The 13,504-nt window shown below is 41.1% G+C and overlaps 1 protein-coding gene across 1 annotated transcript in view; it reads right to left on the minus strand.

The window, feature by feature from the left end:
* LOC119742604 (DNA helicase MCM8-like) overlaps positions 1-13,504 on the minus strand; it is a 34,552-nt gene extending 21,048 nt beyond the window's left edge. Inside the window, exons 1-11 of the mRNA XM_038218723.1 lie at positions 13,398-13,504; positions 11,698-11,884; positions 11,237-11,359; positions 9,494-9,576; positions 7,678-7,827; positions 6,233-6,354; positions 5,383-5,438; positions 4,176-4,276; positions 3,092-3,133; positions 1,721-1,889; positions 329-397 (exon numbers count right to left, since the gene is read on the minus strand). Coding sequence (XP_038074651.1) covers positions 329-397; positions 1,721-1,889; positions 3,092-3,133; positions 4,176-4,276; positions 5,383-5,438; positions 6,233-6,354; positions 7,678-7,827; positions 9,494-9,576; positions 11,237-11,359; positions 11,698-11,836 — 1,054 coding nt within the window. The 5' untranslated portion in view covers positions 11,837-11,884; positions 13,398-13,504. The remainder of the gene's footprint in view (positions 1-328; positions 398-1,720; positions 1,890-3,091; positions 3,134-4,175; positions 4,277-5,382; positions 5,439-6,232; positions 6,355-7,677; positions 7,828-9,493; positions 9,577-11,236; positions 11,360-11,697; positions 11,885-13,397) is intronic.

Here is a 13,504-nt window from a genome sequence, read left to right on the forward strand (position 1 = left end):
TCAAAAATCACTACATTGATACAAAGAAAAGTAAAGGGCAAACATGTACTCGAATCATATGCTTATGAAACTACTGACCGGAAAAAAACAAACAAATTCAAATGTCCCGCACTGCGAATTGTCGACCGTCTCCCACAATGCACTGGGAAAAATTAACTCTCTGTGGCAAACTCTTGGTGGCGCACTGTATTGTGAATCGCCCGAATTGGACAGCAAGTGTAAACGTATAATGTATTCTAAAAATGCGGTTTTCTATTTGTAAGTCTGGGTTGTTTTATATTAGACACTTCATTCACCATTTATCCTCCAAGGGTATAGATTCTCATACCTTCATCAATATTTGACACTTTGACAACTCCCCCGATGGTGACCACATCTCCAGGAACACAGCAGTCAACTAAATGGGAAAACGGCACCAAAAAAAGAGCAGTCAACAGAATCCCGAACTATGCTGGACTGAGGCCTTACCTCTTCACACAACTCAGCCCTCCAATGGCAGTGAAATTAAAGATGAGGGCACTCTCTGGCGATCATCCAAATCCTAATTTCTATGTGCAAGTTCAGTCATTAATTGTCTATTTATTGTACACAAGCTGCATAACTACGGTCAAATGTCATTCCTGTTACTGTACCCTTATGGAGACACTTTTCGTCACAAGTTATACCTTAGGGAGACACCGGACATTAAGGAGACATTTCAATGTCTCCCTCATGTCACAACTCCTATTTAGAGGCAAAATGTTAATGTTGCAAATAGACTAGATCGATTGCTCATGGTCCAAAAAGTAAATATACCAGAATTCCTGGGGTAGGTGAGGGATTGAAATTGGGGTTAGCTGGGGGTCATTAAAGTTGGAAAAATTTTATGCACAACACTATGGGAATGTCCCCCTAAGGTACCATTCCCCGTAATAATGATCATTATAATAATGGGCTGCTTATGGGCTCCTGCGCCAACGAAAAAGGGGGCCCTTTTACCTACAACGTCCCATGGGTAGGACATTTAGCTGGTTGACGAGCACCGTTCCTTGTGTGTGACGCACGTACACCAGGGGATTTGTACTATGTACGCAGTGGTACAGCCGCGCCTCGCGCGCGGCAAATTGCAGTCAGGCAAGATGGCGTCAGTCTGTCACCCCCAACTGTTCTTGCTTTATACTAATTTCTCAAAGTGCTTCCCAATTATTACCCGTGTTCATCATGCCACAGAACCTGTGTTCTGCAGCAGCACCAGATCAGCACAATAAGTCTCTACACTCACAGGCACCCATCTATACTCCTGAGTGGAGAGAAGCAATTACAGCAAAGTGTCTTGCCAAAGAACACAAGCCACATCTTCCCCTATCCGGGTTCACACCCAGGTATGAGCTCCGTGCGCCAACGAAAGACGGCGCCCTTTTACCAAGCAACCACGTCCCATGGGCGGGACATTTAGCTGGTTGACGTGCACCGTTGCTTGTGTGTGTGACGCACGTACACCAGGGGATTTGCACTTGTACACGCAGTGGTACGGTCACGCGTCGCGGCAAAATTGCAGTCAGGCAAGATGGCGTCAGTCGGTCACCTCCAACTGTACTTTGTTTGCCGGTGAGGGAGTACTTGTAAACGGAGCGGATACTGTAACCATTTGACCATGCACTCAACAATGGAGGAAGGGCAGAGTTAGGGCTTGCGGTTGGGGAGCGGGGGAGGGGGTCTATGGTCAAATTTAGCACTGTACCTAGATCACAGGTGAGTTCACACTCCACGGTGCGAGGGATGCGTCCTGATTCCCTCTGCCCATCCATCATGATCTCCTGTACTTTTATCATTTGCCAGTCCACTGTCTCAGTCAGGGGTGAGCTCTGCTTGGGAGCGAAGGACCGACCACGACAACCCGGGGCAAGACACTGACAATAACAATTCAAAAACTCAGTCACAAATTGATATTTCCTACAAATAACATTCCTTGACCAATTTGACAACATATGGGTATTTTCAACCACAGGGGAGGGGGGGGGGATCTGACAGCTCGTTATTAAGCACAAAACCTTTGGTCTGACTAGGGTTGATGCTATGCTGCAAACATAGTAAGTACATGATCATGTCATTGATTATGGTTAAGATTTCACACACTCATTTACACTAGGCACTGCCGGTTCTCCTTATCTGGTCAAATACTCCTTATCCCCCCCAAAAAAAATTCTACAAAATAAAGAAATTTGCAGTCTATATCCGTTTGTATCAAAACAAATTCCTGAAGAATTACCCTTGTGAAACTTTACCAATTAAACACTAGCACAATTAAATGGCTGCTGAAAATGGTTTTTCTTTTGATCCCTGCAAAGATTCATAAATAAATAAATAAATACAATTATATACTTTGATAAAGGTGCAATCACAGTGAAAGGAGGGCCATTACCTACAATTGTTCTTTAACAAAAAAACCTCCTTAAATCTGAGAAAGTGCTCTCTTAGGATTGACTCTGTCAAAATGATCCTGTAACGATGCATTTCCAATCTTACAGCAACCTAGGACCATTTGCTTTTTATGCCTTTTTTTTTTAGTGAAGCAACAACATCGCTCAACAGGGTGCATAACAGCTAACTTAGCATTTCAACTCAATGGATACTATACACAGGCATGCAACTGGGAAGTCACAAAAAAAAGAGGAAATTCAAATCTTTCCAAGACTTTGTACAGTGTTTTTCGATTTTCAATGGCACACATGGGAAGTAAAAAAAGAGGAAATTATCAGCTGATCCGAGGAAAAGTTGCATGCCTGTATACATTTTGAGAAAACAGAAAAAACCTGTGCACAATTTTGGGGTGTCGTGACCAGATTCCATTGCTAAGGCACGTAAAAAAACTGTGCTCGCAGGCAAAGTTTTATAGACCACCTTCAATGATTGATTTCTCCCAAATGAAATCATTTCAGACGAAATAATTACACAAGGAATTTGGTACCAGTCCTATCTTCACTTTGAGCAAAGATCTTCTCGGCAAATCTATAAAATCGTTTCTGGGGTAATTGCAAATGTTTCTACACGGCTTTAAACTGTGATTTACACCCTAAATCAGCACTTTTCTAAATAACTCAACTTCTTTCACCTTTGTCGGCAAAGTATATTTCCCCTCGGGTAAATTAACGATCTGTAATGTGACAACAAAACAGAGAAATTATGATAAAGATTTTTTTATTGATATGAAAGGTTTCATTAAAATTGAAACATTAGTTGCCAGCAGTTGGCAAGTACAGTGTAAAGGCTAGTTCACATTTAGTGTGAAAGTGAATGCAAATGAGACTATTCGTACACTGCAAATTCAGACAAACACACACATTATAGTTTCAGCCACAAATTGTTGCCACACGTGTTTATGGCAGTTGCATTTGAGGGAAGTACATTGTATGAACCAGCCTCAAAAGAAGATAAGTCAAGTACTAATGGGCCTAATTGGCTCTATGAGTAAAAGTTAGTATAAGGTTCTTATGACACAATTATAGTATACAGGGCGAGTCAAAAATAACGAAACCCAAATGTCGGGACTATTGTTTTAGTGAAGTTCTGCATGTAGCACTTTCAAAATCTAGGATATGAAAGCCCAATTAATAGGCTTTCTTTTAGTACAAGATTCATTCAAATCACTCACATACTTTTCAAGTTACGGAATTTTAAACACAACCACAGGTTTAAAGTTTCGTCCACGGATCACAAGAAGGTAAGTGTTCTTTCAGCAAAACGATAACAAATCACATATTAAGGATGTGTGTGAATTGTTTTCGTTTTGCTGAAAGAACGCACACCTTTCTTTGTGATCCGTGGACAGAACTTTAAAACGGTGGTTGTGTTTAAAACTCCGTAACTTGAAAAGCACATAAGTGATTTGAATGATTCTTGTACTAAAAAAAAGCTTATGAATTGGGCTTTCATATGCTAGATTAATAGATTTTGAAAGTGCTACATGCACAACTTCACTAAAACAATAGTTCCGACATTTGGGTTTCGCTTTTTTTGACTCACCCTGTTTTTCAACACATATGAGCTGCATTACACTTTTGCACAAAGATTAACAGTGAAACAGGTGAACTGCCTATACCCTCAGTGAACGCATGCAACTATTGGCTGTATTAACTACTGCAACTGACTTTGGCTTTTTTATGGGGTTCTTGGAGTTTGGTTTGTAATTAACATACCTGTATGTCTCCACACATATTGCACTGAAACGCCATCTTAGTGCAGAAAGGTTTAATGTTGCTCACTCTGACAACAGTTCCTCTTACTGTGACAAACTTGCCTGGGGGAGAAATACAACCCAAGTCAGTGTTAAAATCAGTTTGTAGTACTTGTACTCGGTACTCGTACTCGAGTACTACTCGAGTACTTTTTTAAGAGTACTCGTACTCGTACTCGAGTGACAAAGTACTCGTACTCGAAATGACGGTACTTGTACTCGGAAAGGAGAGTACTCGTACTCGACATGTGGAAATTGTACTCGATCATCAAAGTACTCGTACTCGAATAGCAGTACTCGAAAACAAAATGGTATTATAGCTTGACTTATGACGGCCTTATTTTATCGATACTTTCAGTTTGAAATGGTTGATTGGCTTGCGGAGATATCGAACTTTCCTCAGTTTCCTCTGTGCACATCAGGACAAACACATTTAACAGCTAGCCATGAGTGGGTCTGTGTATCGGTCTGACTGGGCCTGGGCCAATTACGCACAATGAACCATTTGCCGTATGGCCGTATTCGGAAATACAAGTACTCGTACTCGTACTGGGAAGTACTCATTCTCCCACTCAGAAGTACAAGTACTTGTACTCGTACTTGTCCTCGGTACCCTAAGTACTCCGCAGTATTCGGTACTTGACTACAACACTGTACTTGTCCTCGGTACCCTAAGTACTCCGCAGTATTCGGTACTTGACTACAACACTGGTTAAAATGAGGGTAGATAAGATAAACAACTGCTTCAGTTTCATGGATGTCATTCCTTTTCTTCTTAAGAGATACCTAAGAGGTTTGCACAAAGGTTCTTTCCTTGCCTTCCACCTCTGTGGCCGGGTTCAATTCCTGCCCTGGTCCACATGTGGATAAGGTTTTCAGCCCTTGCTTGATTCCGTGGGTTTCCCCCAGCATATTCTTCTGGGGTTTTCCTCCCACCTCTAAAACTGTACTTTCTTCTCATTGTCTTCTCTCTACAGGTTTCTTCAGGCTTGGGAGCTACAGTGCCTAGGGCACTTTTGAGGAATCCTTGGTTTTATTACCAGAAATAATAAAGAAGAAGAAGAAAAAGAAGAGGTAGAAGAAAATATAAATTTTAATTGGAACTCATTCAGTTTCAGTTGTACGTTGTACAAAGCTAATCTGAAGCCAAATTAACATGTTTTACCTACCGTAGTAATTTGCTTTGAGGTTCTTGAGCGGCGTGACTGGTTCATAATTGACTAATCTGCAAAACAAAAAAAACAAGGATGTTAGTGGGTTGTTACATTTTTTTGCAGAAACTTTAATAAAAAAGAAGTGTGTTTTCTTGCAGTCTATGCCACGTAGCCCATGGCGCTGCTGAACAGTTGGCAGAAAAGTTGTGCTTACTGTGGCAAAAAATTGTGCTTACCTCAAGCACTATTTCATGGCGTGGATGTGTTACATCTGTGCGTACATCGAGATTTTTATTGTTACATCACTGATTTAAGCAACTTTTTCCTTTGAGGTAAGCCTGCCTTTTGCCGTGCTTTACTGCTTACGGTCTTCATGGAATATACAGAGGCTCTGTTAGCAGAACATTTTGTGTTTAGGCCAAAAAATAAAGTCTCCGGTTTCTGGTATGCGCGCGCCTCGCCGTAACCATGCGCGTCGGCAAAATGAAAAAGGTTTTTTTTCAATGAAAGATGATGTCTCAAAACCGCCAAACTCACTGGTTTGACTGGAATCCTGCTGCTGCACTATTTTAACGTGTTTTTAGATTGGGTTATGGTCGAGAATAAGCTTTATGTGGCCTCTCTGGACTCCCATATATTTGCACTAAGTTTAGTCGGGCACCATTTGCAGTCATCAGCCGACATTTGAAGCAAAAAAATCAGGTAAAAAAAAATAAATAGTCGCCTCGCCGCACCACTTTTTTGGCAAGCTCCATACCAGAAGCCGGAGACTTTTTTTTTTTGGCCTTAGCAGCACCATAAAATTGGATCCTGGATTTTCCAGGATTTTTTCTATGACTGTGAGAAACCTGGCTATCTAACAGACCTTGCCCTTATGATTGGTACACTGACGAGGATTGAGGGGACTTCCACCTCCTGCTGTCCTGTCTCTCCCGTAGCTTGCTGTTGGAGCATGGTTGCCTGATGCTCCAGATCGCGGGTCAGTGTCTACAAAAGGAAAAACCACAAATTGGTCTCACAAAAACGTGGCTAGTTGGATAGCACAGTATCGAATACATGTAGCTTAGGATTGTTTGAAGCTCATGGTGAGAACTAATTAAACACACATGTTAAGTCTGCCATAATCAGGATTTTTCAGCATTTTTTTAATTTGGTATGTGTAGTTCTTTATGAACGTCGGAATTCATGCCATCTCAAACACCGGGAAATAAGGATTTTGTCCAAGTCTGAAATGCAATGAACTCGTTTATGGGTAATTTTGAATAGGAATTTCTACAAAATTCTTCTTAGGAACCGATGGTTAGACTTTCTAATGTTGAGGTTTATGCAAGCTTCTAAACATAACTATCATGTCTATCGTGCAAAACCTCACCAATTTATATATCCACTCAGTGTTGTAGTACTCGTACTTGTACTTTTTTCTGTACTCGTATTCATGGAAATGTATTTGTACTCATAGAACTGTACTTGTACTTGTAAGGAAAAATTTCCCTGTACTCATACTCGTACTCATGGCAAGTACTCATACTCCTACTCGTAGCAAAGTACTTGTACTCATGGAAAAGTACTTGTATTCGCACTTGTAGAAAATGTTTGCCTTGTACTCGTACTCATGACAAAGTACTCGTACTCATGACAAAGTACTCGTACTCATGACAAAGTACTCGTACTCATGACAAAGTACTCGTACTCATGACAAAGTACTCGTACTCATGACAAAGTCCTCGTACTCATGACAAAGTACTCGTACTCATGACAAAGTACTCGTACTCATGACAAAGTACTCGTACTCATGACAAAGTACTCGTACTCATGACAAAGTACTCGTACTCATGACAAAGTACTCGTACTCATGACAAAGTACTCGTACTCATGACAAAGTACTCGTACTCATGACAAAGTACTCGTACTCATGACAAAGTACTTGTACTCATGACAAAGTACTCGTACTCGTACTCGTACTCATGGGAAAGTACCCATACTCGTACTCGTTGAAAAGTACTCGACTACAACACTGTCCATAATATACTTACCTCTTCCGGTAAAGTTCTTACATCAATAAACTTGAATAAGATACCTTGTATTTTGTCTATCTACATCAGGTGATTTTTCATTTCAATAATTATCGGATTGAAAATGAAATGAAAATATGCAGGGCAGAAAAAAATCGTGAGAAATAACTGAGAACTGATATACTCTATGTTCAAAATTACAAAAGAAAAGTAATCTTAGGTTTTTGGAGATGTATCAATCATTTTTTAGGCTTTTTTTTCTTTTCTGTAGTTGCTAACAGCGATGGCAAAGCCTAACCTGGTGTATGGATAATCCAAGGCAGTTCAGGGTCTTCTCAGGAAGGTCTTTGATGTCCGTCCTCAGATCAGGTAACGTCTCGCTCACATCATCGTCTTCAATCAGCTCTTTGTAATCTACGGTGATGCTGCCTTTTCTCTCAATCTCATCCTGTTAGAAGGGCCAATGGAGAGGAAATCCTCAAGAGTTCTCAAGAGTAAAATATTGTAGCAAAACCCTCCACATGAAAAAATTCTCATATGTTCATTATTCGGTGCAAGGAACTGCAGATGGCCGATCAAACGATCAAGTGAAGGACGAATTATGACCATGAACCAGTCTGTGCAAATGTATGGCACGGGGATGCAAGACCAATTAAGTATTGAATGTACACACAACTATGGTTAAAAATGCGCAAAAACAGCAACTGAACGTGGACAAACAGCAGTATTAGAGCATTCAAATGTCTTTAAAGGTCAGTCACGTTAATGTGGCCAACTTTGACTAATGTTGGAGATATATATTTGAAACAATCTACAACATCAAAAATTAAATAAGGGGAGTTTCAGCCGTAAATAAATATAAAAGTTAAAAGCAGCTCCACCCCCTCTGCTAAAAACCAGAAGTCAGACAAAAGCCATCGATAGCATCTGCTACAAGCCCATTTTGATGACGTCAAAGGTGCAGATCTACAATCAAACGACTTGTGTGCCATATTTGTACATAATAATAATAATATAATAATGAAAACAATTTACAATGTAGGAGGCTAATCATCCTTACTCGCAGATGAGAAGCCGAATTGCGAGTGACGCAGCTACAACGTGGTCGAGCCGCTGGCACGTAAAGGCACCTCTGGCAGCCAGCCACATTGACCCATGTATGACCACGGAGCACAGCCTGATATCGAAAGTGTTTGATTTTCCTCCGGGAGGAAAACCAGAGGGCCCCGGAAAAAAAAACCTCACATGGCACAGGAGAGAATCAACGCACAACTCTACTCATGTATGGCATGTATGGTCCGCAGCCGGGATTCGAACCAGTCCCACAGTGGTGACAAGCAAGCGCTTTACGCCCAAGCCACCCATGCCAACCACAGTGAATGCATTTCACACATTTACGATTCACTTGTGAATAGAAACAATTTAGGCAGACTTTCTGACAGCGCGTCTAGTTTCGAAGATTTAACAAAGGAGGAGAAAGGCACAGTTTTTACACAGATCTTCTCCCTGGCAGAATTAATCAAATACTGCAAAGCTTCAATGAATTCAACGACAAACGAAGCATCCACGCATCGTGTGCTCACTGCTGTATATTTAATGCTGTGAAAACCAATACAGGCCAAGCAGATTTGATTTTTGTGGGAGTGCTAGAGCCGCATCATGACATAAACAATGCTCCTCTTCCGTTTGCTGCCCTCATTGACGCAATGTTACACTCTGGCTTTCAGCAGAGGGGTGGAGCAGCTTTTGAACTTTTTTTTCTGCTGAAACTCCCCTTATTCAATTTTCGATGTTGTAGATTGTTTCAAATATATCTTCAAAATCAGTCAATGTTTGCCACGGTAATGTGACTGATCTTTAAAAGTTAACGCATTAACACCTTCACTACATTGTATTACACTGTATTTATTTGCTGCCTGAAAAATCTTTACAATCATTTGAGTGGTCAGGGGCGGTTTGGGGGGTCTACGATGAGTAAAAGGCAGGGGGGTTTCGGCACTACAGGGACTCATGGGTTAAACAGCAGTAATGCTTCTTCGTTCCATTTGTAAAGTTGAGGCCAAACTTATGCAGAGTGTATAATGACTGCTTTTTGTTAAAGGGTCATCTCGTACCTTGTCATAGGCCTTCATTCTTGATTTAAAGAACTTCTCAAAGGCCTTGACCTTCGCAACAGTTGGTGAATGCTCACTGTAACCTGCAAAAAGTTGAGTTAAAAGTGGCATGTTGATACGAAAATGGGAAAAGCATTGCATTTTCAATGTGTGTTTGCATATATGCATTTTGATGAATGATGCACACAAATAAAACTTTTATTAGTATCCTTTTTTCTCCAATTCTCCGAACAGCATGGAACTACAACTTCCTGATGTTATCAGTTGCTACCCATCCAATAAATGATAGTACTCCTTCCCCAAAATAAACCACGTATTTGTTTGATATTATTCCTCATATATATATTTAGTTTCATTATTGAAAGTGGCAAAATTCCCTGGAAAATCCCTCGCACGGAATGCGCATTTAACTCATCGGTCTGTCTTTGAGGTTTCACTTTGGTATAGTGGTGTGATTCATATCTGGATTATTTAAAATTACGTTTGAACTTCACTATTCGGTTTCGATTTTAGAAACCGGATATTCCAAACTGACCTTGAAAAATTAATTAGCCTATCATTTTGTTGTGACACATGCTAAAGAGGGAACAACTGGAACATCCCCCAATTTGCTCTGTGGTCTCTGATTGTAACTGCATTCACTTGCTAGTGGTCTTCTGGGTATATGAATAGCCTGCCCATTCGACTTATCAGAGAGTTCCCGCTAATTTTGTTCCCAACATTACAACTCTGGAGTGTTATTGTGAAGGCCCAGTAGTCATTTAATCCTGCAAACTATACCCAGTCATTGGAAGGGCATTTCATGCGGCAACTCACTCGCCACTTTTTGTTGTGCATGACTGTGAGCTGAATGGGAACTTCCGGTGAAGTCAGAAAACTGTTATTCGGTTTGGAAAAAAAATGAGGATAACCGGATTTAGAAATCTCGGCTGTTTCTCACACCACTAGTGTGGTACCACCAGAAACCTTACTTGTGATCACATCTCTTGCATGGTTGGGAGTCTAGGTGTTCTAGGAGGTACATGTACATGTACTAGCTACTACCTTCTTATTTCCCTGTGCAGTTTAGCTTATCTCACTTCCTCGACACAGTGGAACATCAACCAATGAAAGATGTACACTATATCCATGGGGTGCAATAACTAGCCTTACCGCTGTCTCAGTCTGGCAGATTTATTAACTTAATTGATAATTATGTGTATTTAAAAAGTGCATGTATCCATCAGTATTGGTGCTCAAGGCGCTACATCATTATTACCCTGCTCATTGGGCCAATGAAGATTCCAAATACCATCTCAGCTCCCTGGGGAGTATACAGCTTGATGCTGCCATTTCAGCACAAAGCAGCTAAATCAATCACTCTCCTGAAGACGGTCAGAGCATACTGACCGGAACGTCGAGTTTATACCTCTGGTTCTTTTCAGAACCAATCTCTTAGTTGAGAAATTATTCGCACATGGTGTTTCCGCAAACCTTTCATTATTTAGTATCTCCACCATGCAAAGCCTCAAATCTTACTTAAATCAATCACAATAATCATCTCTGCCCTCACAGGTACCAAATATACTCCTGGGTGGGGAGAAGCAATGAGTGACAAAGTGCTTTGCCCTAAAGGCACACACACCATGACCCCAGGCTGGACTCAAACCCACCAGCCTGCAGAATTACTCGCAGACCACAAATTCAATGCTCCAGACCATGAGGCCACGGCACAAAGTGCATACATTTGTCATGTTTTCTCACCCTCATCTTTGAAGTAGTATCTCCAGCCCTTGTAAGGAGTAAGAGCCTCAACTATGGAAGCATCAGCGTGTCGGGTGGAGCTGGTGGGCCCACGATTTGTGGAATAGTTGGAGTTTCTTCCACCTACATTGGAAGATAATAATTCACATTTCCTACATGTGGGATGACAGGATTACAGGATTACAGATTTAGGTTTACAGGTATCTTGGTTTCTTTTGAAGTCTGTATTGGTAATCGAAATTTCAGCTTCCTCCGTCTGGTAAAAATATGAAAAAATGTGTTATAATTTGTTTTGCTATTGCAGGAGAGATTCATACCCTGGACTCCGTTGCGTGTACGCAACGGAGTCCAACCTGGGCTAGGGGCTTGATGATACGTACAGTAATTCTTTGTCCTTCATGAGTACACCATCCAGTGCCATTGACAGTTTGCGCTCAGTGTCCATATTAAAATTGACTCACCTCTGTTTCCATTATAACCCCTCCATCCACCACCTCGTCCTCTGCCTCGGTAGGTACCACCTCTGCCTTGCCCCCTCCCCTGTCCCCTCTGCCAGCCACGCCCCCTACCTTGGCTTCCTCCCCTGTCGTTATTGCTCATTGTCACAAGTCTGTCCTACGTTGTCTTCATCGGTTCTCTTGTGTATCACTGTAAGATTAAGATATCAATTATCATTCAAATTCCCACAGTTAAGTTTACTAGCATTTTGTCCGTTTGAAGCAACAAAAGTGCTCAAAATCTAAAGAAGGGTGCTGAATAGCCCAGGTTGGACTCCTTTGTGTATACCCAACGGAGTCCAGGGTATGAATCTCTCCTGCCATAGCGAAAAACATTATAACACATTTTTTTCATATTTTTAACTGACGGAGGAAGCTGAAATTTCCCTTACATATTCCTTGTGTCCTGAATTGTACCTACGCTGGGTTTAGGAACAGCAAATATGTCAGCGGGCGGCGTGTTTACCGAAAATAAACCACAATCCCACGCTTTCGCGAAAACATTTTCAGTACGAACTCCCCGTGTGAAGATTACGCGCGCGCGTGCATGCACACCTAGCACGGCAGCACAGCAGCAAACGGCACGTGGGCGTAAGTCTTCACACGGGAAGTTCGTACTGAAAATGTTTTCAACGAAAGCGTAGAACTTGTGGTTTATTTTAAGTAAACACGCCGCCCGCGGACATATTTGCCTTTGCTGTGCTGAACCCAGCGCAGGAACAATTCTGGACACAAGAAATATATGTAAGCGAAATTTCAGCTTCCTCCGTCAGGTAAAACAAATATGGAAAAAAGGGGTTATAATTTTTTTCGCTATGGTGGTACAATTTATACCCTGGACGTCAGTCGTAATGCAATGAAGACATCGTCCAACCTGGGCTAGGTGCTGAACAACTAACCTGATGAAGTTTCAGCTCTTATCAAGCTGAAACTTTATCATCAATTTGAGTCTGTGTACATGTTTGGTTTTAAACATAAAGAGGAGGAACTTTACAATAAAAGTATGTATAAAGAGTGATCCGGAACTGTTGCACTGACAAGTATGACGTGACGTGACCAGCTTACTATTGCAAACTTAAGTACAAAGTGGAGGTCGAGGGGAAAGGCTTGCCCCATAAATGTGGCCCATTTACTAGACTACCTCCGTAAATAAAAGCTACACTTCCACCATGTACAAAAACATGTCGACCGTTGTCAAATTTTGATTTTCACATTTAGGCTGAGTTTGTAGTTTATTTTTGCTTTAGAAGCATACTCACCCTCTGTATAGGCTAATCAGAAAGTGCTGCCTTTTTCAGATGTCTAATTTTCGTGAAATTTCATGTTGAAATTTTGATACGCAAACGAATCTGGAAATTTCACGAAAAATAGACATCTGAAAAAGGCAGCACTTTCTGATTAACCTATAAAGCGGGTGAGTATGCTTCTAAGCAAAATTAACTACACACTAAGCCTAAATGTGAAAATCAAAATTTGACAAAGTTATATGTTTTTGTAGGCTACATGGTGGAAGTGTGGCCTTTCATCATGTTCATGCCTTTATCATGGTTTAGTATTTACGGAGGTAGTCCAGTAAATTGGCCACATTTTGTCCAACAAATTCTGTGAAGGTATTACATATGTGAAATAAGCAGTAAGTACTAGAACAAAGAAACCCTGCCTACCTTACATGGGGTCAATCTTGCAACTTTTCGAAGTTTCGCGCTGTAAAACCGAGTTTTGCAGTTGATTTTGCTCCGTTTCCCAAACTGTGTCTAGAGAGGGCGGGCTT

This window comes from Patiria miniata, unplaced genomic scaffold (genome assembly GCF_015706575.1).
Source record: "Patiria miniata isolate m_02_andy unplaced genomic scaffold, ASM1570657v1 HiC_scaffold_11, whole genome shotgun sequence".
NCBI classification, from domain to species: domain Eukaryota; kingdom Metazoa; phylum Echinodermata; class Asteroidea; order Valvatida; family Asterinidae; genus Patiria; species Patiria miniata.